Source organism: Lucilia cuprina, chromosome 4 (assembly GCF_022045245.1).
Source record: "Lucilia cuprina isolate Lc7/37 chromosome 4, ASM2204524v1, whole genome shotgun sequence".
NCBI classification, from domain to species: Eukaryota; Metazoa; Arthropoda; class Insecta; order Diptera; family Calliphoridae; genus Lucilia; species Lucilia cuprina.
In genome coordinates, this window is record NC_060952.1 from 22,792,070 (window position 1) to 22,818,218 (window position 26,149).

Sequence of the window (26,149 nt, forward strand, 5' to 3'; positions counted from 1 at the left end):
CATTGTTGTTGTCATTCCTTTTTTTGCTCAGAAGAAAGTTATTTCGTTTCAAGGTCAAATGAGGTCTGATCATTAGAAAGGTTGACAGTATAATTATAAAAAACTAAGTTGTAAACATTTTATATATTAACGACAACATTTAAGGTAGGTTTGAGCTCCAAAGGCTTTGCGACCTGTAAATTAATTAAAAAGCTAACATTGGTGGACGGATGGACATTGTTAAATCGATACTTTAAAATTTTGAAGCAATATTTTAGCATACCATATATCAGCATAAATCTGTAACACCGTCTTCAATAATGCGATAATAATAGTGCGGAAACAATAAAATTTAAGTGTTGCTGCAGCTTTTTGAATAGAATTAATTTTTTTGTAAGTAAGGATATACATTTTCAATGATTATAGTCGGCTTAATATAAAAACTATTATTTCTAACTAGATAATACTTATAAACGTATCACCTTACAAAATATAATTTTATATTAGAAGCTTTAGCCCGAAAGCAGGTTTTTGTTTGTTCGGACTATTAGTAACTCCGGTGGAAATTTTATTTTAAAATTTCGTATGAAAAACACTCAAAATATATTTTAAATAATTATTAAATCATTAATTTTAAATATAAATTACCAAGTGTTACACTCAAATCTATTAATTTGCAATTGATGCCCTGCATTATTTCTACTATACATTATTTTGTCCATAATAAACCCCTTTGTTTTATTATCGAAGTCGAAGTAAAACGATTTTACGTAACAAAGACCTTTTCTATGTCGCATTTTATCGCTATATTTGTATTTTTAAGCATGTAATGAGCGTTAAAGTAATTTTCTTTGCCTTATATGGGGGTAGAGTCAATTATGGAATTATCCCCATAAAATGCTGGCGGTAGGGTTAATTCTGATTTAGTAGAGAGATCGTAATCATAAGAAAATTACTTATACCAAATTTTATCGGTATACTCGTAGTTTTAAATTTGGCTCGTATTTAACCAATTATGGTCCAATCCTCATAAAATTTCGTTAAGATATTTTGGGACATATAAAACTTGTTTATGTCCAATTTCTTCATTATACTTGAAGTTTTTAATATATACATATATACTTTTGTGGGTCTATGACCAATATATCGATGTGTTACAAACGGAATGATAAAATCAATATATCTTTTATCTTTTTTGATGGTCTAATAGCTGAAAAGTAAGTCAAATATTAACTTAACGATTTGCTAAAAAAAACATTTTTTATTTAAGTTAAAGCAAGTATGAAAAAGTCGAGCATGACCAATCCTTTGATGCTCTTACAAGGTTTACATACATAGACAGTTAGACAGATGGACGGACATGACAAAATCGAGATTCTGATTGGTATACATTAAGCTGAATGTAGGACCAATAACTTGGGTGTAATTGTATTTATGTAATAAATAATAATGTGTATAAATTTGTAGGTACATGACGAATTTTTTTTAATTTTTACTTTTTTTCTTCGATATTTATTATATACTATTATGTTTCTATATTGAAAATCAAAATTTTGATCAACAAAATATATAATTTAAATTTGATTCGATGAAATGACTTATTCTTAAATATCATCAACTTTTGTCAATGGAAGCAGTTCATAATATTTATGCTGAAACTTTTTTTCTCTGTAATATATATTTTGTAAATATAAACAAAAATTGTATATTAATAATTATATATTAATAAAATCTGCATGGCGCCAATTTTACAATAAAAAATGCAAATTTAAATATTATGACAAATAATTTAACATCACAGAAGGTATCCCACAAACTAATGCCTATTAAAATCATAAAATATGATCAGGTCTTAACTACACCTTTTCTGTAACAACAACTAAATTAAAATATATAGCAACAATATATTTGTTAACAAATATTTTTTACATACTTTACATTAATAAGTTACCATCAATGGCAAATATATGCGATTTTGTTTATTTGCTATTTATTTAAAAATACATTTATTATGAATTTTAGCAGTATTTTAATACATAGAAACAGTAGTCACTAAATGAACATGGCTATGTCGAATCTTTTATATCCACCATTATATACTGTTAAATATTTTTCCAGAAGATTTGATATTTCATGGATATACTGGCATTTTTAAGGCAGAAAAGAGAGTCTTTTTAGGGGGGTAGTGTCAGTAGTGTCGACCGGTCCTTAAAAGTCATTTCCTGCAAGGGAACTTATATGTGGAGTAGATTTAATTAATGACCTTTAAAAATTTTTAAAAATAACTTGTTAATGCCAATTTTGTGGCTTTACCTATAACTTTTATGCCAGTAATAAATAATTTTATAAATGACGCTTGCTTTTGAAATCCGGTAAAAAAAATTTCAGCTGCAATAAAAATGGTTTTTGCCAGTTTTAATTACTATACTCGTGTTTAAAGCCAGTACTGAGCGTTAAAGTCATTTCTACATTCCAGCTTTTGCCGTTCAGAAAAAAGACAGGCAGATAGACGGATAGACAGATTTTCTTAAAATTGAATAAGAACGCAGAATATTAAAAAAATGATTCTTAAAAATTTGGAAAATATTTACTATTTCCTAAAATCTCGAAATATGCCATAAATAATATAATACCACACACTTGTTACAAAAATAAAATGTGATTTAGTTTTCATAATAAAGAATTTATGTTGAATTGTACCTTGCCTCAGATATACTTAACTCTTTCACCTATACGGGACACCAGTAATCCAAGATTTTTTTAAATTTTTCTCGATTTTGAGTTTACAACTACAGTAAGCGGTAAGCTATCCTTCGAAACACTTTTTACGATTGGTATACTTTTAGATTAGTATTGAAAAAATATTGTTGTGCGTTTCAAACATCAGCACAAACCCATATACCCACCCTACTAAAGTGGTGCTCTTATGGGTAAAATATGCTTAAATATATGCCAAAAAATAGAATTATTTTAAATATTTTAGCAATAATTGCGTTCATCGTAACTCAAAAACACACAATTGTATATTTGAGTTTCTCTGCAGTAAAATCATATTTCAATATTTTCGTTTTATATTTGGGAATCAACATTTTTGTATTTACTGGCCGAACTACTCAGATCTAGGAGGATCATTGTGTAAAACGAAAGACAAATATAATGTTGCAAATTTTCATTAAATACATTCGTTAATCGAGGATCAACTGTGTTATCATTCCAAAAAATAATCGAATACATTAAACTACAGGTGACTACCAAAATACAATAGAAAATTAATTTCAACAATAAGAAATATTTAAAATGCTAATAGGACGCATTTATAATACAATCAAGTATTTATATATGTATTTATACGCTACACTACTATATTAGAGAAGGTTGTGCACCCAAAAATATTGTATACAAATCAGTTCAGAATCGATACATGAGTTCACCTAGTCCATGTTCAATCGTGCACTGCGAATATGGCTTTTGAATTCATAATTATGTCAAATATTCTATTATCTGTGTAAAAATCTTCAAAATTTATAAATTATATGACCCTTACACAACTACCATATTAGCGTAGTGAATTATATGGTCGGCCATGCCTGACTACTTGTTTCTAAATCAAATGTATTAAAAATACACAATTAAAAAGATATTAATAAACATATTAAAATTCCACAGCAAATAATACATACATATGTGAAATATTACAAAAGAAAGTGTCAAAAAAATCTACAAATATTAGCATACTTTTTCAAAAACTTAATGCCTTTCAAATATGTTTTTAAGTAATTTATTTTAATTTGTAAATACATATAATTAAAAAAAAATAAATATAAATATATTTACATACATTGTAATTTAAACCTAAAGAATTCGCACACTTTTATAGGCATATCAAATTTCATTGCTAACTTTTTCATTTCATATAGACTTTCAGAATTAATCAAAATTTATATGACTATAAAATTGACAATAAGTTCATGTTTTATGACAGTCAGACATTGTGGTTTTTAAAAATGTTTATAGACTGTATATGTAAATAAAACATATAAATATCGATTGATAAAAATGACGATACATCATAAAATATTGATGTAAAACAAAATACATGTTTATTGAAATTATCATAACAATAAATTTTAGTAGTCACAGTAGTTTTTAGTACTACTATTTTATGACAGTTGTCGTAAAATATAATGAACACATTTGTTTGTTTATTTTTTGAACTTAGCAAAATGTTTAGTTTGCCTAAAGCTTAATTATTAATTAGATTTAAAATTTTCTGTGTTATTAGGGGTAACATTTATATTTATAAAAACTTGTTTAAATTAAAGGGTTATTCATGAGCAGGTAATATTTGAAATATTAAGTAAATGTTTCAATGTACTGCTTGTTTCTGTGATCAGTTATGGATTAGTGTCAAAATATAATTTCGTTGTATGATAAAGTTAATTACGTAAAATTTTTACTTTTCAAAATCTATAAATTTTTATACTAGTCTTTGGACTTTACATATATACTAATAGTAATGGAATTTAGTTTATGATGAAACTTTTTATATTATATACATTTTAGAAGAATAAACAAGAAATGTGCAATAGAATGTTTCAACAAATTTTTACAAGATTTTTTTTTAAACTCATGAAAGTTCAAGTGAGATATAAAATTTGATTTCATTTCTTACTGAAATTTTTAGTGATTTTCGAAAGTGGATCAAAATTTTGATCCACATAAGTATATACGTGAAAGAAAGACTCTTCAAATCACAAAAATAATTTAATAAGAAACTGAATGAAGTCTTAATTATTTATATCAACAATATTCTTCCAGTTTTTTTCCGGTTTGCAATAACCGGAAAAAAATTAGCCAGGTAAGTTAGTTTGTATAGAAACTGGCAACATTTCTTTACAATAAAATTGTAAGAAAAATAGAAGTGAGACTTAGTTATAGTAATGCAACTATTAATAAACAATAAAGTCTATTAAAATGTTATTCATCATTATTAAACTACACGATATAAGCACTACGATAATTATCATTTTCTCTTTCCATCCTCTAATTCCGTCAATTAATCTAATTTAAAAAACCAAATTTATAAATTTATATGCTTTAAGACATCAAACAATTGTGTCACTATATTTTATGTTATCATATAATCTCCCTTTTACCAAAATAAAAATATCAAATAAAATTTTTTAAGTCATTAACAATACAATTTAAATTCACTATCAGTTCCTACTGTATTTACACCATCATATTAAACAATACAAATTTATCTAGTTTTTTTTCTGTTTTTTATTGATAACATATCATTGACAAATTTATGCAAAAATTATGCCAAATATAAGAAATGAACATAAGTCGTCTGCCAAACAGCAAGATACAGTCAACAAAAAGACAATTTTTCAAAAAAAAAAAAGAAATTTTTTCAGTTTGTAATAATTTTGGCCAATATATAAAAACTGCACTGGACCTAAATTGTATAAACAGTTACATTTTTATTTTTGCCTTGTAAAGACTAATATATTTCAAGGGAACCCTACCCTCTCCCATAAATTAAGAATGCGTGTGTTCCTGGTAAGTTAAAACATTTCTCTTAGACAAATAGTTTTTGAACTTCCATTTCATTTCAGTTAACGCTTTTTGCTGGTCTTACCTTTGCTGCTCCTCAGGGTTATAATAATCAAATTGAATTAGGTTCCTCCGAGAATTCTATACAAGCCATACCCAATGAGTTTCAAATACTTCAGCAGCAGCTGGAGCCCCAAATCATTTATCAAGAACAACTTCCTCAGTTGGAGCAATTGACACAGTCGTTTAATGTTCCTCAACAGAGTGGTTACCAGTTTGACGATCAATTATTACAAAAGGCCCAACAACAAATATTGCAATATGAAAATCAACTCAAACAAAGCCAACAGCAACCACTACACGTTCTTTCACTTGTTGAGCAAGCACCTCCAATTGAAACCAAACCAGTTGTTGAGTCACCTAAAGTAGAACACAAAGCAGAAATCGTTAATGAGCCACAAACACAATTTATAATACAGCCCAAGATAAAAAACAAAGCACCAGAAAAATATCATCAGCCCATAGAGGAGAAAAAAGTTTCATTCCAAAAAGAGTTCTACTATCTTTCAGCTCCTCCAGAGGAATATGAACCTCCTAAGGACCTGGACAAACAACTTGCAGCTTTGAAGAAAAATTTACGTGTTGTGTTCATTAAAGCTCCTGAAAGTAATGGTTTGGAAAATGCCGCCTTACAATTAGCTCAACAATCTGCCAATGCGCAAACTGCTATTTATGTACTTACTAAACAACATGATGCCGCTGAATTGGCTCAAAAATTACAAAGTGTACAAACATCCACACCTCAACGTCCTGAAGTGGCCTTCATCAAATATCGCACTCAAGAAGAAGCCGAACATGCTCAACGGGTTATTCAGGCACAATATGAAGCATTGGATGGACCAAATCACATTAATAGACCTGATACTGGTGTTACGCACAACTTTGTTGGCGCAACTGGCACAAGCAATGGTGTGGTTCCTCGTAAATCATTGGCCGTTGATGACAAGACAGAAAGTATAAAACCAGTTTCCAAATATTTACCTGCAGCAGTCAAACATTAATTGCGTTATGTTGCTGTTATTATGTCTGGCATTGCTACATTTTATTTGTTATAAATTATGTTTATTTATTGTATTTAAATAATTTCCACTTACACGTTCATTAATGGCCAAAATCAGTGACAACATTTATTTAAACATTAACACACGCACACGTTGAAACACATACTTATGTATGTATATATGTAGTAGTTTTAACAAAGTGTTATAAATAAATTTTTCAATTTCATTTTATAAATATTCAAAACTGAAGCATACTTTTAGTTGATGTGGTTTTTAAAGTGATATAATGCTGTAAATTTGTTTGCACCCTACAAACATACATATATGTATGTACATTAAGATGCCCCGTGAACCACCTTGTTCTAGGAAAGGGGCTTAAAGATTTCGTAATTTCTTATCGGCCAAACGAGTAGTAAAAAAATAATATAAAAATTGTGAAATGGTCATATATATTCGAAAATAATCTAAAAATTCTGTTATAGTCCAAGCCTAAACTAAAGAAATTTGCAGTATTAGCTAAAAAGTATGACAATTTTGATACCTATTTCGACAAAAGGCAAAAGTTTGAACTGAAAACTAAAAAGAAATGTTTTTTTATTTTTCTCGTTTCGATTGAGAGCTTATGTTTTCACTGAAATTGAAATTTTGTTCATTCTAACATAATATTTATTAAAATGTTTTTTCTGAGTTAAATATTTCGTGATAAAAATATTTTTTTCATATTTTACGAAATTTAACTTTTTATATCATTAGAAAAGTTTTCGTGATGCTAGTTAAAATTTGCCTCTAAAAAATACGTGATTTTTTTCGTCTAACAAGATTGGACAGATATGAGTTTTCAAAATGGCAAAATATATTTTTTAGATTGAAGTTGAATTTTATCTTAAAAATATGTGTTTATTTAACGCTCCTGGTATCAAAATACTCAACATTTATCCATTAAAAATATTGCATGTAAAATTAGCTTTTTAAATTTTTTTGAATTTTTTTGAAGATAACTTTAACAAAAAAATGTTTTTTTTTTTTAAAAAACTCAGCGATGTCACTTTTACACAATTGTTCAATTCACAGTCGTTGCAGTTGCAACAGTTGTATGTCAGCAGCTACAATAGTCATAACAATGTTGTTGGTATTTTTTATGCAAAAGTTCTATACAACTCTTACGACAATTTTTCATATGTTTTTCGAATGTCGTAAAAAAATTCAGTGTTGTCAATTGTTTATTGAATTATGGACCGAACCTCATAAAATTTGGTAGAGAGAATTTGACTCATATACGACTTATTTTATCGATTTTCATCGCTATACTCGCATTTTTAAACTAGTTATGACTGTTAAACTGTTTTTTGGGGGCCATTTATATGGTGGCTATGCGAAAACATAGACCGATATTAAATTTTCAATACCAAACAAACCTACCCATTAGAAATATTTTTGGAAAATTTCAACTCTCTAGCTCTTTTTATTTATTTATTATTATTTATTTATCCTTTATTATTTATGTATCTTGATTTTATATCACGACATTCTAATAATGGTCCAATTTCAGACATAATTCGTTGGCTTCGAATTGCAACAATATAATATTTCAAATTTGATTAAATCATTTGTAATAATGCTCTTCACTATACAAAGGATGTAACATAAATACGGTTTAAAAAACATGTATTTGCTTTTCGATTATATTTAAATAAATAAAAAAACTTTAAATTAAAATAATAATAATAAAAATTAAATAATTTAAAACTATTCAATATTCATCGTTAGACTCTAATAAAATTTCTAACATTTCGTATTTAGAATCTTTTGCTTGGTGGTAAGTATGCGTGTCTTGAGGGAATGTAACTTCTTGCGGGGGCAGCAGTTGGTGCAGCAGCTGGAGCACTAGCAGCAGCATTATTAATTGCTGACGGCGAAGCAGATTTTGAGGCAAAGTCCAAAACTGAAGCAGAACTAGGACCATTACTACTGGTGGCACCAGGTAAGCTATCATATTGAGATTGAATGGTACGCTGAGCATTCTCCGCATCAGCTTGTGTACGATACTTAACAAAGTGGACTTCAGGTTTGACAGCATTGTTGGCCTTAAGCTGCTGCAATTGATTAGCCAGGGCACCGATATCAGACTGTTTGCTAAGAACATAAATGGCAGTACGATCATCGGCAGCACCTTTAGCCAACTGGAGAGCGGCATTCTCGAGGGCAGTATTTTCAGGTCCTTTAATAAAAATTACACGTAAATTTTTCTTGAGAGCATTTGCTATATGTTCGCCAGCATTTAAATCATCAAATTCCTGTTCGGGAGCGCTGTACGAGTAAAAAGCTTTGTTGTATTCCTCCACCACTGGTTGATTTGCTACTGACAAAGCATCCGAATTGCTACCATCTAATGGACCATTGTTGTTGACATGACTTTGAGGTCCATAATTATATTGAGCTGATGCAAGCGCTACAAAACAAACCAACTTTAAGAGAAAACACATATAAGTTATTATTACAATCATATCATTTTATAATTTTTCTCAAATATTTACCACAAAAGCACGCATTTTTAATTTAAAGGAAAGATTCTTTCTGTTTACAACGAAAGTCACTTGTAACTATTCAAACGTTTAATCTGTAACTGTTATTACAATTCCCATTTTTCTTACTATTTATATCAAACGCTCTCAACAACTATAAATTATATTATATTTTTGAATTTATCTTGTTATTTCTATTTAAAAATTCAAACAAACTTGTAATTTTTTACGAAATGTTTAATGTCGGTCTCTATTTCGTATTCTCACAACCGGTAAATGGCACAATTCCCCCAAATTCGTGAAGAGTTTAATGTGTCGCTTATACATATATTCATGTGTAAAATTAATTTTTTTGTAAAATAAACATGATAAATTTACATGACAACATTTCGGCTTTTTTATAAAAACCATATTTGATCATAATCTTCATTATGCATTTTTACAAAATCTCCTAAGTAATTAAGGTGTTACTTGTGCACAATATATAATGAAATGCAGCTTGTAGATAAAATTAAAATGCAACGATTTCAGTCGAGTCTGGAAATAAAATTATTTCATCAATCGTCATCAATATATTTTATGTGTTAATTAATAAATTTTATGCTTTTTTTCTAACAAATTTCCTAAAACTAGGCAATATTTTATGTTTATTTATTAATTTAGTTTTAGTTTTTTTTAGTTACAGTTGTGGAAAGATAAATAGTCAAATCAGAGTAATGATTTCTTAATTTTTTTTACAAATTCAATTAAACAAATTTTGAGAAGATCATTGATTAAGTCGATCAAAATATTTAAAGCACTTTAATTTACACAGAAATAAGTTTTAACATAAATATTGTGAATTGCTTTCATTGACAAAAGTTAAGAATATTTAAGAATATGTTCCTAAATTCTATAAATTTGTTCAAATAAACTTTTAAACAAAATCTACAAGAAAAAATTTTTAGCATGAATTGCTTTTATTGACAAAAGTTAATAATATTTAAAATTAAGTTCCTAAATTTTTTTTTGTTATTTGCCAGTGATAGACGTTGAACTATTTTTTTTTTATAAAATAAATTTTTAGTATAAAAAATTGATGAAATTTAACAAGGTTTATTATTCATTAATTTTGGGTGGTAACATCTGTACCTTCAATACAAAGGCACCTATGAAGTAATACCTCTCAATCAATGTTTATTAATGTATTTGACTGGAAAAAATATAAAAAACTTGTTTTAAAATTTTTAGATGTTTTTGATCTATAAAATTATTTTTAGTGGGTTTGAGCGACATACTTTTATTTGCTTTTTGACGAAATAGATGTCAAAATTGTTCTAATTTTTAGCTTTTACAGATAATTTTAGAATTTTTTGAAATTAAATGGTTTAATCATATTGTATATTTAAACTAAACTAAAGTCCTTTAAAATACGGATCGTTTTATAGATTTTCAAAGAAAAAAGTTGTCGAACGGACACCCTAATGTACATACATACGTACATACATACATACATACATACATACATACATACATACATACATACATACATACATACATACATACATACATACATACATACATACATACAAATATACCATTTGTCGCAACTAATGAAGGTGAAGGGTATTAATAACATTAATAAAAATGCATTTTTTTACAAATCTGATGAGATTGAATTATTTGATATATTTCAACATATTTCGAATCTAACTCACTGTGCAATATTTTTATGGTGGCAATTAAAAGACAAACCTTAACATTTAATATAATGTTATTGATTGAACTTATATTTTTTTATAGAAAAGAATAACAAAACCATTAAGAGAGTGATGATTTATAGATTTTATTTGTTTACAAAACTACCATAAACGCTTCTTTATTTAGCAAAAACTAATAAAAACACATAATATAATAGGGCTAATAAAAGTAACAAAATATATACAATGAAGTAATTCAAGGTTTTGGATGTCTTATTTAAATGTACTTATGTTGTAATGTGAAAATGTCAATATATAAAATAGTTGAAATTATGTTTCGAATATGTTTCCACTTAATAAAAGAACCGTGACATTAAGATACCTAAATCTAACAGTTTATTCGTAAGCTTTTATTTTTTATGCAATTTCAGTTCGTTCGATACATGGGTTTCATATTGAATTCAAAAATTTTTTGCTTAATTACTTGTTGACAACAATTGTCGAAACCCCTTATTTATCTGCTGAATATTCAAGTAAACTGAGAAACTATAATCTTTTTTTCACCTTATAAAATTTTATTTATAACCATTTATATCCTACAATTTCACATATTATTCTTAACGTAAAAAGTTAAATTGAATAACTATACATTTACATTCAAAATAACATACATAGATATGAACAAACAAAACAATAAAATGGTCAAACACAATACAAGTATTATTAGCAAGACTAATGCGTTAATTAGTAAAATGTGATGATTCCATTTTTATTCAAAATATTAAAATTTTTGGGTCTAACCAGTGACAATTCGAAATCTATTTGTCATGCTGTGTTTCGTGTAAATGAATATTAATAGTAAACTTTGTATCTTTTTGATGCATAATATAAATGTAAATACTTTTAGAAATATTTTGATGGGAATTTTTTTGTTTATTGTAAAAGTTTATAAAAGTACATAGGGTTTTCCAATAAGGACGAGTCGATGTTGTAAAGTATAAAATAAATAACAACTCCAATGCAATGAATGAGATGAAAATAGTTCGTTTGGTAGAGTAACATATATTTAATTCAAAATTGTGTTTGAAAAAGTGTTTCGAAAAATTAATAATTTAATACCAATAAATAAAGTTTCAAAAATGTGAAAAAATTAGAAGAATTTAAAAAAAACCAATAGTTGAAACGTGTTAACATATTCTAACAAATTGTTTTAAATTAAAACATTTTTATATCAAACCCACTACTTTATAAACCATTAACAAATTTTATTAAAATTATTTAATCTTTTAAATTGCAGTTAAACTAGATACACTAGTCACAGGTGTATTTTCTTAAAACCGACGATTATAATTAAGTGGTAGCCCACAGGCCTTGACATATTAAAATCTATTTTTTTCTTTATTTTTCAGTTTTAATTTAAACGTATGAATCAATGAATTTTTTTCTCTTTTTTTAGTTTATTTAAATTTTATTAAAAAAAAAGAAGCATATTTTGTAATCTAAATTAATTATAAAGGCAATATGATATTTAACAGTGTTTTTAGTAAAAAAATCTAAAACACAAAAATTGTACATAATCTACATAATTAATTTAACTATTGTTAAATGAACATTTTAATGGATAATTCAATAAATCATTTAAATTATTACAACACAAAGGCCTAAAGATATGTATAAGACTAATAAGAATAAAAGAAGTTTAAACAATAAATAAATAATACAAAACCCACGCATAGGATTTTCCCTAAATATTTTTAAAAAATTCATTGAACATATATTTCAAATTTGTATGTTAAAGCAGTATTTGAAACCAAATATCTTTTTGTTTACATTGTAAATGCAAAAACAAAATAAGAAATAAAAAACAATGTGCAAAAAACACAACATGCAAAACATAGCAACACCCAGCAAATCAAAAATAAAAATCAATCAAACCCAAAATATTTATAGTGAACATTAACAAATCGATCAAAATTTGCATAAACATGCATTAATTAACCAATACGGCATCAGTTCGCTTTTTATTACAGCAACCGAAGACAAACTACTAAAACCCCAAAAGCAAAAATTTTATAAAAAATCACAACAAAAGAAATGAAAAAACATTTTATTTAACACCGCCCCTTTAACAGCTAAAAAAATAAAAAAGAAACATCTAAATTGATATTTATGCGAATATACACAGTTACTAACATAGAGACAGACAGACATGAATAGATACCCACACACATAAACATTTATACTAGATACGAAGTTATTGTCTGCTGAGTTTCTAAAAGAAAATGTTGCCGCCAATTAACGATATTTTGTTTAAATTGTGACAACTGGCATTTACAAAAACAACACGCATCTATAATGCTGGGAATTCCATCACAACAACCATAATAAATTTATTGAATATTTTATAATTGCTAGAACTTGTCATTATGGGAGGATGAAATGGGGATCATTTATACTCTTTAAATATATTTTTGAACGAAAATCTATTTTATCTATTTCTTTAAAAAATATTTAATTTTTTTCACAAACATAAATGTAGATTTGAAAAATTTTTTTTTACTACAAATTCTCAAATATAAAACAACCAGATAACTGAACTGTAGGCCGAGCATTCCTTAAAATTTTAGGTTTCTGTAATATCTTTAAATTTATATTTAAAGCTTTTAGAAAAATCGAAAAGCAGTAAGTGATCAGGAGTTTAAACTTAAAAGATGACAAGAATCTCAATCACGACATCTGTATCAACACAATTTGTCATTAAGGTGTCGCGATTAACAATGCAGGCCAAACAATTTTAACCTAAAATCAGATTTACTTTTTTAACAAATTTGGTATTCGTTAATAAAATGTTACTTTTTCAATCCAAAGGATTGAGTAGCATTGAATCCTAATCAGGCCTCAAAATTTCTCTATCACATCTAAGATTCGAGATATTGTTACCTGAAAAATAACAAGAAAATATTATTTATAAAATATATGCAAAATAAAAGTTCATTATTTCAGCTTTAAAATAAAGGTTTCAGATTTATCTTCTTTCCTATTCGAGAAATCTTCATTAAAAGCTATAAATAATGTTGCCTTGGCTCTTTTATAACGCCTCAAAAATTGCATGTTTTTCAAAATTGAGTACACAATTAAAACTTATGTATTATTTGAAAATGAATATTTTCCCGCTAAGCTTTATTAGCTCATAATATAAAATAACTGTATCGTCAAAAATGAAAAAAATATATATATAATAAATGTAGTTTATCTAACAAATATTACCAAAACTTCAAAATTTTAAAATAAACTTACTCCCGATTAAAAATATTAATTTAAGCAAAACTTTGTTAAACAATATTAAAGAAAAATGCAAAAAAGAAATAAAAAACCTTTAACATCTGTTTAAAATATTTCATTTGTCATGCATAAAAACAACCTTCTCATAAATTTATTCAAAACGCCTCTGTTAAATTTTATTATTATTGTTATTTTGTTCACCCACTAGCAATATTCAAAAATAAATAAAAAATTTTGCAAAATCCAACAAAACCCGAAATAAAAGATACAATAAAATTTATGAATAAATTTGGCATAAATTGTTAGTTTATAAAAGAATAATGAATTAACATAAATATTTGCCATTAAATGAAATAAAATAAACAATTAAAGATTAAAACTAGTTTAACGCACTGAAGACAACAATATATTGTGGTAGGTTAAGAATTAACAAGAATAACTCTAAAATTATGTACTAATTAAAACTGGGTTTTCATGTACTGATTTACAGATTACAAATTTACTTTAATTATTATTATTATTTTAAATATAAGTATATTCAAAAATATTACAATTTTCATAGATTTTATCAAATTTTGTTTATAGACTTTCTAAAACCTTGATAGAGCTAAAACAAATATCAAATTTCAGAAATTCCCTTAATAATTTACTAAATCTTGTTTAGGTCTTGTTTTTTTAACTTAATAATAAAAAAAAATACAACAACAAAATGCAAGTGCTTCTGTACCTTCGTTTGACACAAACAAAAACTTTGAACATTAATAACAAGAAAAAATTATTCATAAAAAAAATAAAAACAAAACTTAAATATCTACAGTGTGAAAATTAAACAATCGAACAATTTTTAATGGTGCTTAATGAAATGACCATGTCACCCATATGTTTGGAAATTAGTATAAAGATGCCAGCATGCTGGGTTGAACAATCACAATCAATTCAACACTCACTCAATCAATACGGATTAACCTGCTAAACACACGTGAAAATGCGTACTTTTGTGGTAAGTTTTCATCAAATAAAAAAAATATATAAATTCAAAACCCAAACGTTCATCAAAAGGAATTTAAGAGGATTAATTAAATACATTGTTTTCGCCAATTTAGGTTTTATGTTTAGTTGCGGTAGCTGCTGCCCAGTACGATTATTCACCCCAAAGCGGTAATGTTGGTGGTGTAGGTGCTGGTGATTATACCGGAGGTGTAGGTAACGCTGGCAATGGCGTTGGTGCTGGTCATGATGACTACTCCGGCCCAGTTGGTAGCAACGAATTCGATAAAGAATTCTTTACTTTCTCTGCTCCCGAAGGTGAATTCGATGATGGCAATGCTGCTGATAAAATCGCTGGTGCTTTGAAGAAGAACTTACGTGTTGTCTTCATCAAGGGACCCGAAAACACTGGTCTTGAAAATGCCGCCCTCCAGTTGGCCAAATCTGCTGCTGATGAACGTACTGCCATCTATGTCCTCAACAAACAAGCTGATATCGGTGATTTGGCCAACAAGTTGAATGCCTTGAACAAGAACAACAACAACAAACCCGAAGTTCACTTTGTCAAATACCGCACCCCTGCTGATGCTGAAAATGCCCAACGCACCATCCAATCTCAATATGATTCATTACCTGGAACTAGCTCCAGCTCTAATGGTGGTGCTGCTCCCGTTTTGGATTTCGCCTCAAAGGCTCCAGCTGGTCAATCTAGCAGTGGCAATGCTGCTGGTCCTAGCAACGCTTACATACCTCCACAATCGGCGTATTTGCCCCCTGGCAGACGTTTCTAAACTGATTGTTATTAGTTGTTGATTTGTTACTTAGTATAAGTTTGTTAGTTTTTCTTTGTTATAATTTTTAGAAACCATTAAAATAAAAAAAAATAAAAATAATGTAAATAATTTGTAAAAAAATTATGCATGTTTTTTAATATAATTAATCTATTTGAATATAACATAATTCAATGAATGAAAATTTTTCAGGATGACGCTAAAAAAGGTGAATACATAAGTTAAATATGTATAAATTCAATTTTAGAAATAATTATTTCTATTACCTTTTCAAATAAAGTACATAAAAACATAGTGGTTTAGAGAAAATATATGGATAATCGTTGTTTTTCGCTGACAAACTAATAAATTTATTAAGGGTTTTCATTAAAACGTTCAAAACTCTCGTAAACTGTGCAACTTGTGCATGTTTCCATCCTCGCAATTGAATTGTATGAAAATTTATTTGCACAACCCTTATAAGTTTGAGCGACTATTTAGGCCTGCAAACTTGAGCAAACTCATTGTGCATTTAATAAATCTGTTCACTTATTGTTCACTTTTGAATTTATGGACTTGAATATTCAAATTTTTAACATATTTTGTACAATTTTTTGTTAAAATATTTTTTATTTTTTGATTTTGTTTGACATTGCTGTAAAATGTTTATAAATATTGTAACTGAACAGAATTTGAACAGGGGTTTCATGAAACAAGTCGAATAAAATTGCCCACTTGCACAAATGGGAAACTTAAGCGTTTAAATGAAACCCCTTATTATTTATTTGTTAAAACTTTACACTAAAAAATTAAAAATGAACTGAACCCAGAAGAACTATGGTGAAGAGTGTATTAAGATTTAATGATAGCTAAAATAAAAACATGTTCATCTTAAATTCAATCATGAATGTCTAGATATCAACGTAAACTTAATTACATGTTATAACAATCATAAAGTCATTTTTGCGATTTCTATAAAAGTTCATATTGCAGTTTATTATTATCTTAAGTATTTCTTCGCGTACTTTTTTCTTAGAGTCATAGAACAAGATAAATAAATACTAACGCGATCAGAATATTTATAATTTAATGGACCAGGAATAAGTTTTGGCTGGAACAATAAAAAGAAGAAATAATATATTATTTTCGATACGAGAGTATTATTTTTTATTTAAAGTAATTTTTTTCGATTGAATATGACTAGCCAAAGCATAATAAACCCCCTTTTGTTGCGAATTCCAGTTTAACGAAAGCGACTAATAAATTTTATTTTTTGCGAATGCAAAGAATTATACTAATTCAAATAAATTTGACAGAAAATTAAAAAAAAAACATGAAATTACATAATACACCGTCCGACACTCAAGATTAGACACAAACCAAATGAAATCAATCTGGATCTAGAGATTGCATAAATTTTATCTACGTTCATCGTTCTTTATTTTATAGTTCTGTTTTCTTGTAAAAGGAAGCACATTAAAAAAAATAAATACTTCTGCTAAAATATTTTTTTATTTTTATAAGGATCAAAAGATGTAAAAAATACCGTTAAAAATTTCTTTGAAAAAATAACTTTTCTTGTTCTTTTCCTCTTTAAACTTTAAAGTTTTTTAACAAGGGTTTTCTCTATTAAATGTATAGTTTCAGACCTATATCATCTTGTTCATGTCTAAATATTTTTTTTTTTTTGCTCTTTTCGTAGGACGGTAAAATATTTTGATGAAAATCAAGTTGAAACAACATTTTTATTTCATAATACATAACTAAAGTTTTCTAAGAATTATTATTTGACAAAGCATTCGCAAAAATTTAGCGAATGCGAATTTAAAAGAGTAAGCGAATACTTCGTTACATCCCTAATCAAAATGTCCAAATTTGACCCCCTAATTCTTGACCGATAGAGCTTAATATTCATGTCTGGCCTACTATCCCATAGTACTAATCTTATTGCAAGTTTCATCCACATCGGAAGACATCAATTTTTAAAGTGAATGGACACAAAATTTTCCATATGTAAATAATTATTTTTGCATTTGCATACATTTACCATGTTGGCGAATGAGTAATATACATCAAGTACAACAAGTATACTCACACGTTAATTATTGTGTGCAAAAAGTAAATATTGTTTAATTTCGACCACATATTCTGTAATATTACATAAAATAAAAACTATTTATGAATTCAATTAAAGGCCTATTTTCTTAAATAATTTCACAGATTTTTACTTTTTTAATAAAAAATAAATAGTACACTAAATAAGTTTAAATATAGACATCACATAGCGGAGTATACAAATTCAACTGTAAATTAGTAGAACTAAAATAAAAATAATTTAATCCAGATTTATATGCATTAATGTCACTTTAAATTTCTGGTAATCACCCATCAATAAAATTTCAATTTTATAATTTCATTTTAGAAAATAGAATTAAAACTTAAAACCTCTCTTTTAAGATTTTTAGCTTAGTTTTTATTAAAAGCTCATAAAATACGGCTAATTTATATAAAAAAAAATAAAAATCTATAAAATATTAACAAACATAAAAGAAACCGACACTATCATAAAAATTTCGATTATAATGGGACACACACAAAGGCAATAATTATTTGACACTATGGTTCCATAACAAACACATACATAATATGTATAATAAAACTCACAAAACTAACTTTTTATATAAATATGTATAGGTTTCTTCAATTAATTAAAATACCTTAAAAATTTTCGGTTTAACTATACATTTTGGCTAAAATAGAATATTTATTCCATTTTAGCAATAAATTTTTTTCTGAAAAACCAGAAGTTTTGTTTAAGTATCGTAGAGGTTAGTTCGTTAAATAATTAATCAAGAATTTATAAGTCCCATGTCTGTAGCGTATTTTATTAATAAAATTAGTGCAAAATATCATGGTGGTTATTTTGAACATAAAAATTAACTATAAATTTAATTTGGAGGAATTTTCGACAATAAAATCATCAATAAGAGTCGTTAAATAACTGTGACATTTTAGTTTTGTTGATGTTTTTTAACATCTTTTATAGTATACATATATACTTTTATTGTTTTTTATTAAAAATGTCAATAAAAATTAAGAAATTTTATGGTTTGTCATTAAACTAGTGTCAAATTATACACTTAAAACCATATTATGACAGTAATTATGTTCAGGTAAAGGAAACGACCTAAGTATTAAGACCACAATGTCATTTTTATAAAAAAAAATACTTTAATAGTTCAAGCATTATTTATTAATTAAATTATTATTTAATTTAAAATTATTATTTATTAATTTAGAAATTAAAAAAAATAATTACAAAAACAAGAAAATAATATAATGAGGGGAGGGTATTATACGTTCGTGCTAATGTTTGTTACACACAAAAGTATTGGTCCTATTAAAGTATACCGATCGATTCAGAATCATTTTTTTAATCGATTAAGACATGTCCGTCCATCTGTCTGGCTGGCTGTCCATGTAAACCTTGGGCGCAAGGTACAGAAATGTTCAAGTTAATTTGATTAAATTTGGAGCAAGCAAGTTTTTTTGAACATAGACGAAGCTTATTGAAAATGGTTGAAATTGGTCCATTATTTCACGTAGCTCCCATGCAACCGTACCTTCCGATTTGGGCTTTTTATGCCATAATTACGTCAAATATACTATTATCTCTCTAAAAATTGGCACACATAAATTTTATATAAGAAAAAATGACACTGCATATAAGTATAATATGACCCTAGCCGCCATACAAACCCCTTCAAAAAATGTCTTAAACGTCTAAAATTGACTTGTAACCATTTGTATTGCAATGAAACTCAACAAAACTAACTGTTATTTAAAAATATATCCTTTTCCCAAATTAAATGAGGATCGGCCTATGTTTGACCTATACTCCTATATAAAGCCTCATTTAGAAAATTTTGTTTTTTATCAATAAATTGATTAAATATTTTGGAATTAAGATAAAATTTAACATAAAAGTTTCTTTATGAAAAATTTAAAAATATACTCATGGTGTAGGGTATTATATGGTCGGCCATGCCCGACTGTGCTTTCCTACTTGTTTTCAAATAAAAAAAATAATAATTTTATTTAATGTACATAATTTTATATCGTATGTGACAAATTTTTCTCAAGCTATATTTTTTTTATGTTATAAATATATATTGAGTAAGTACATTCAAAAATATATCTGCCATTTCTAAGAAATATGGTTTATTCCCACTATTCATTACAATGTTTGTGTTACATATTTTTAGTTCAAATTTAATTTAAATTTAAGTAATAGATTTTTTAGAAATTCCATATGTGTATACCTCTCAATCGATACGGATTAACGAACTGAACACAAGAAAAATAAAAAATGTTTTTTAATAATCTCAGTTCCCTACAAGCGATTAAAAATCCTGATCTCAGTATAATTTGTGAAAAAAATATTTTAAATGTTTTTTTTTTTTAATTGGTCTGAAAAATTATCTCATTTTGAGCTGATTAAGGGAAAAAATAGATTATTTAGTACTTATTGAGAGGTAAAATTAACGTAATTTTTAGTATATATTCGAAAAAAAAGATACTTTTCGTTCATGGTCGCCCATATATACTTAATGGAAAAAGTCAAATGAATTTAGATGTTTATTGTCATAAAACAAAAAAGCTTAATTTTCCACTTCCTTGTAAAACGATCTAGATATGCTGCAATAACAATAATCAAGATTATACTTTTTAAAAATAAATTTAAGGTAGATTTCCACATTGTTAAAAAATTTTTAAATTTACAAAAAAACTAAGTAATGCTAGATTATCCATAGCATTATAAAACCGTTTTTTTTTTCTACCCAAGAGAGTACAGTGGGAAGGAATGTGTAAAGGCTGACACAATATACTTCTGGCCAAAAATAGAGTTTTTCAAACATCAGGACACGATGTCTCAAATTACAGTTACAATGAATTCCAGAATCAAACTCAGCGCAGCTCAATCCGTAAGAAGTATACAATGATTTGTGTATTACAAATTTATCGGCCTGTATTTTTAATTAAAAAATTACATTATACTGCTGCAAAATTCGGTCCCTCTTACTAAACAACTAAAAATAAAAATATTTTTTTTTTATTTAAAAACAAAACTACAAACAACTTTAAATTTTCATAAGTATAAATTTATAGATGTATAAGATGGCAACAATCTTTAGATTGTTATTATAAAAATTTTAAAAATGATTAGCAATATGAAATCAAGAACCATTAATATTAAAACTTAAAATTCTTATGCCGTTTTGAATAAGGTTATCAAAAAAATTGTAAACAATAGAAAGTAGGTAAGTACAATTAAAAATTAGTTTGGAACATAATATTTTATAATTCAACGTTCTTGTGCTTGCTGTCAATGCTGCCATTTGGTAATAAGCTCGAACTGACACCCACACCATTTAGACAGCTTCATTTGGTCACTTTTGATAAAATCATTAAGCTAATTTGCAAAACAGTTAAGATTATTTAATTATCACTTAAACAACTCAGTTTGAAAATTATAATATTTAACTTAATTGATTAATTTGCATCGAATTAGAATATATCACTAATACAAACTAGATCATCTAGACTAATACTTAAGCGGGCGCCTCTCAATATAATATTAAATATATTAACTATAAAACAAGTTGAATTAAAAACTTAAACAAAGTGTATAAATTTATTTAAATAAAAAGAGAATAACTAATAACTTGAGGGTAGAGGTTAAAACCCATATACAACAAAGAAACTTTTCAGTAGTTAAAAATTGATGCTGTTTTTTTTTATTTGAAGCAAATAAATTGTTACTCTTTCAGTGTGCTGACAACTGAAATTGAGACAAATACAGCAAACTTGGCCAAAAACACAATGTGATACACATTAAAATATTTAATATTGTATTTATGCAAATTGTCATCTTCTGTTTTGTATTTCTCTTTAAAAATAGCAACACTAATCCACTTCTTTGATCTGATACGATCAAGGATAAATTAAAAATTATATCAGTTTTTTTATAATTAATTTCTAGCACAAATAACTTTTGCGAATATTAATAATTTTATCATCATATAAATATTGGCACTTGTTGCTACTTAACGACAGAAAACATTCACTTGTTTGACACACAACATTAAACAATAATCAAAAATTACAATGCGTGCCTTTATTGTAAGTATTTACATCCTTTCTATGATCAAGTAAAGAAAAAGAAATTTTCTTTTTAATCTCAATTACATTATCTTTGATAAGTATTTATTTAAAATTTATATTTATTTTTCCTTTAAAGGTTCTCTGCTGCTTGGCTACTGCTTACGCTGCCAGTTTGGGCTATGATTACGAAAGACAATCCGGTGGTGTAGGCTCTGGTGGTTTCGGAGGCGCCCCCTCTGGTGGATTTGGTGGTGATCAAGGATTTCAATCTGGCCCTGTTGGCGGCGGTGATTATAGTGCTCCTGCTCCTGCTGAATTTGAAAAGGAATTCTTTACCTACTCTGCCCCCGAAGGTGCTTTCGATGACAACAGCGGCAACCAACAACTCGGCAATGTAAAACGTGGCTTACGCGTCATCTTCATCAAGGGCCCTGAAAACTCCGGTCTTGAAAATGCTGCCCTTCAATTGGCCAAATCTGCCGGTGAACAACGTACTGCCATCTATGTTCTCAACAAACAAGCCGATATTGGAGACTTGGCTAACAAATTGAACAACTTAAACAAGAACAATGCCAACAAACCCGAAGTACACTTTGTCAAATACCGCACTCCCGCTGATGCCGAAAATGCCCAACGTGCCATCCAAGGTCAATATGAAGGTTTGGGCGGTAAATCTAGCAGCCACAATGGTGGTGTTGCACCTGTTTTGGACTTTGCTTCCAAAGCTCCCGTAAGCAGCCATGGTGGTTATCAATCCTCTGAACCCGCTAACGCTTACTTGCCAGCCAACAAGCGCGTTTAAAACATTATTACAAAAGGTTCCTTTGTTATCGATCGATTGTTCAGATCGAATTTGTTAGTTGTTGTTTAGTTTTAATAGTTTTCTTTTTAATGAATAAAAAATGTTAATTTTAAAAATATAATTTGTTTGAAATATTTTAAAGCATAACTTTAGGATCGATAAATATTTAACTTTAACACAAGCAAAAAGGGCTGCCATTCTATTAATTTAAGTTAATATTAGAGAAATATAAATAGGGTTTCATAAATTATCTTTCAAAATCTTTAATAATTGACTTTTTGTCGAAAATCGCAGAAAAGTTATTTTCACTAAATAATAATGTCAAATAATCCATGTTTTTTTAAATGGGGGAAAAATCGACATTTAAAAATGGTTATGTTTTACGGATGTACGTAGTTGAATCATCCATATACTATTGCTCTCTATATCAATTTAGTTTCCAACTTATTGAAGATTATAGACATCAAAAGTTAAAGTTAAAGCAAACTTTTTAAATTTTAATAATAAGTAAAGCTAGAACAAAGCCGTAAAGAAAAAATTATTATAACAGTTTTTATTAACAATTAACAATTTTGATAAAAAAAATAAATTTTTTAAAATATTTTAATAAAATTCCTTTATTTGATTTTAAATTAATTGTGACGAGTTTTAGAATATTATTCCGATTTCCTTCTTTATTTTAAATTAATTGTGACGAGTTATTACGATTGACAATAAAAAAAATTTATGTAATTTCTAAAATTATTTTTTAAATTTGTTTATTTTTATTTATTTATAAAAATATTTTTTACAAATAAATAGTTTTGGTGGTTTTCCAATTAATTCTTGTTTATGAAAACGAACGATTAAAACGGATTAATAAGTTTATTATCAATGTTGCATGATAGTGAATATCATTATTAACTTGAAACGTATATAATTACCAATATTTAACGAATTTGTTAAATATTAAATATATTTTCTTCAAGCAGTAATTAATAAAAGAAGATTAACATGTCTAATATACATTGTTTATAAATAAAAAAAAAATATTTTTTTTTCAAATTCAAAGAGTAACAATAAAACGATGATTGTAACAATTAACAATGTTTGTTAAACAAATAAGCGTAAAGAAGAAAAAAACAATAACACGATCAATAATGAGGGTTCAACAATTATTTCGCTGAAGCAACGATTTTCGTTGCGGTTTAACTTAAGTGTTAAACTATTTATTGACATAATGAGGAGATGAATATTTTGGTTTTTTATGATGATATATAGTTAAAAAAACACAGCTTGAAACCAAACAATTGATCAAATGGTCGAATTTATTAAAAACTATGAATGATATAAAAAATGAGTTTTATTTTCACATACATTTTAAGTGTTGTAGAGGAAGCCAGGGTCATATGCCAATTCACTTGTTAATGGATGTTAAGTGTGGTTATAAAGCAAAAAAAAAATAATATTTTTTTTTTTAAGTTAAAAGTAAGCCCATTTCTTGGCAGTGGTTATCATTGTTTTAAAAAAGCCGGTAAGGGATTTAAAACGAATTTATTTCACACCTCTCGAAAATTGTAATATGTAATGATTTCAAAGAAAATCCAAAGTTTTAAAAAAATTTTAAATAATACACATAAAATACAGCAACTATAAGAAGTAAGAAATTTAAATTCTATTAGTTTGAGGAATATTTTTATTATGAATGAAAAACAACTGACGTAATTTTACTGAAAGCCTATTAATGTTACAAATAAACCAATATAATTGTCTGGTCTACCCTAATAACTATAGGAGATATGAAGTCAAATAAAGCAACATTATTTCAAATATTTATAAATAGTATTGTTAACGTGCAATTGTGGTTTAGTTGTTAATAACTTGGTGAACTAATAATTTGTTTTTTTTTTATAAAAATAACCTATAAATATTTACTATAATTATGGTAAACAAATTTTTGACCTAAAAATTAAACAATATAATAATTATTTTAAAACTTCTAGGAATTTAAAGGAAAATTATTTATATTTACTATATTCGTAATACAAATCTGTTTGGAAGTACAAGCAGCCACTAAAACTATTGATTTAAATACTAGCTCTTTAAACAAAAATAAATACCTGCCGCCACTTACAACAAACAACAATAATAATGGTAAATATTATATATTTTTTTATAAAGCTTAATTAGTGATAAATGTTTTAATTATTTGCAGTTAACAAATCATTGCAACAAACTAAAATCTACACTACCAAATCTCAACGTTCTATTGATAATTTTAACACACGACCAGAATTAAAAACCACAAAATTTCCAATAAATCCTTCATACCCACCAATATTTACATCCTATGATCCACCACCATCGGGTTTGGTTTCACACACCAATATTCAATTACCTTTTAGCCATTCAGTGAAATTACCACTTCTACTATCGAAATCTGAAAAACAAAACGATTTTACTAAACATCCCGGCTTTAGTACACCAAACATGGCCAGCGAAGAAATTGAATTAGAAGGTTCTGCACCCATGTTAATGATTGAAGAACCAGCTGCGGTTGTATTGCAACCACAATACAATAAAACCATAGAAGCTGCTAAAGTATTAGCCTCAGCTTTTCTAAAAGCCAACGTTGAAGATTCAACAAATACTGCTACTACTGAAAGTAAAAAGCAATCTAATTCCACCGATGTTTTTATAGTTAAAACACAAAAGAAAGCCTATATAATACCTACACATTTAAAGAAAGGTTAGTAAAATTTACAATTTTGTTACATTATACACATTCCGTTATTTATTACAGAAGCCACAAAGCCATCTGGTGTCGATGACCTTTATCCATTGCGTGATCAGTTCGAGAAGGCATATACCATAAACCAATTCATTTTTGTTATTAAGCCAGAAAAAATCAATTTTCTCAATAAACTAGTTTAGTAAAAGATTTTTGTAGTAAATATGTATGTTTTAAGTTTATTAGGAAATTTTTAATAAGTAAAATACATTTATAAACATTTTTATCAGTGTTGTTATTGTTATGATTAATTTATTTCTATATATTTGTGTGTGTCTGGCATCAACTTTTAATAGTGAAATTATGTTTTATATTAACGTCAAGTGGAAGACCATATTATTAGAATTATGTTTTATATTAACGTCAAGTGGAAGACCATATTATTCAATTATTTTAATGGAAGGAGGCCGCGCATTTGCGCCGCCGAAGTTTGTGTTTTTAACAATGTATTTGTATTAACTTTTGCACTATTTTGTGACAAAATTAAAAATGTTGTTGAAAGTAAATAAATTTTTTTTTTTTTAATTTTGTAAAAGATATAAAAAATTAAAAATGTTGTTGAAAGTAAATATA

The 26,149-nt window shown here is 27.1% G+C and overlaps 5 protein-coding genes across 5 annotated transcripts; 4 read left to right on the top strand and 1 right to left on the bottom strand.

Annotated features, from left to right (window-relative positions):
- The first annotated feature begins 5,529 nt into the window (after positions 1-5,529).
- Positions 5,530-6,742, top strand: LOC111675815 (putative mediator of RNA polymerase II transcription subunit 26). Its single transcript, XM_023436655.2, has 2 exons — positions 5,530-5,544; positions 5,601-6,742. Exons 1-2 carry the CDS (start codon positions 5,530-5,532, stop codon positions 6,597-6,599), a joined length of 1,014 nt encoding a protein of 337 aa, XP_023292423.2. The 3' UTR covers positions 6,600-6,742.
- Positions 6,743-8,118: 1,376 nt separating this feature from the next.
- On the bottom strand, positions 8,119-9,217 carry LOC111675795. Its single transcript, XM_023436636.2, has 2 exons — positions 9,134-9,217; positions 8,119-9,064 (listed from the first exon to the last, which is right to left on the bottom strand). The coding sequence occupies exons 1-2, from the start codon at positions 9,146-9,148 to the stop codon at positions 8,396-8,398; spliced, it is 684 nt and encodes a 227-aa protein (XP_023292404.2). The 5' UTR covers positions 9,149-9,217; the 3' UTR covers positions 8,119-8,395.
- Positions 9,218-14,997: 5,780 nt separating this feature from the next.
- Positions 14,998-15,975, top strand: LOC111675768. The gene is made up of 2 exons (XM_023436599.2): positions 14,998-15,082; positions 15,186-15,975. The coding sequence occupies exons 1-2, from the start codon at positions 15,068-15,070 to the stop codon at positions 15,858-15,860; spliced, it is 690 nt and encodes a 229-aa protein (XP_023292367.2). The 5' UTR covers positions 14,998-15,067; the 3' UTR covers positions 15,861-15,975.
- A 6,032-nt stretch (positions 15,976-22,007) lies between these two features.
- On the top strand, positions 22,008-22,806 carry LOC111675776. The gene is made up of 2 exons (XM_023436617.2): positions 22,008-22,022; positions 22,141-22,806. The coding sequence occupies exons 1-2, from the start codon at positions 22,008-22,010 to the stop codon at positions 22,804-22,806; spliced, it is 681 nt and encodes a 226-aa protein (XP_023292385.2).
- A 344-nt stretch (positions 22,807-23,150) lies between these two features.
- Positions 23,151-25,942, top strand: LOC111675816. Its single transcript, XM_046950391.1, has 4 exons — positions 23,151-23,194; positions 24,797-24,939; positions 25,001-25,534; positions 25,589-25,942. The coding sequence occupies exons 1-4, from the start codon at positions 23,151-23,153 to the stop codon at positions 25,717-25,719; spliced, it is 852 nt and encodes a 283-aa protein (XP_046806347.1). The 3' UTR covers positions 25,720-25,942.
- The last annotated feature ends 207 nt before the right edge of the window (positions 25,943-26,149 follow it).

What these genes read in the sequence shown, in the direction of transcription:
- LOC111675816 (XM_046950391.1), top strand. Translation starts at nt 23,151, where the DNA reads ATGGGGGAAAAATCGACATTTAAAAATGGTTATGTTTTACGGAT. An exon ending in AATGGTTATGTTTTACGGAT is followed by an intron (nt 23,195 to 24,796) that starts GTACGTAGTTGA and finishes CTAGGAATTTAA; the next exon opens with AGGAAAATTATTTATATTTA. An exon ending in AACAAACAACAATAATAATG is followed by an intron (nt 24,940 to 25,000) that starts GTAAATATTATA and finishes AATTATTTGCAG; the next exon opens with TTAACAAATCATTGCAACAA.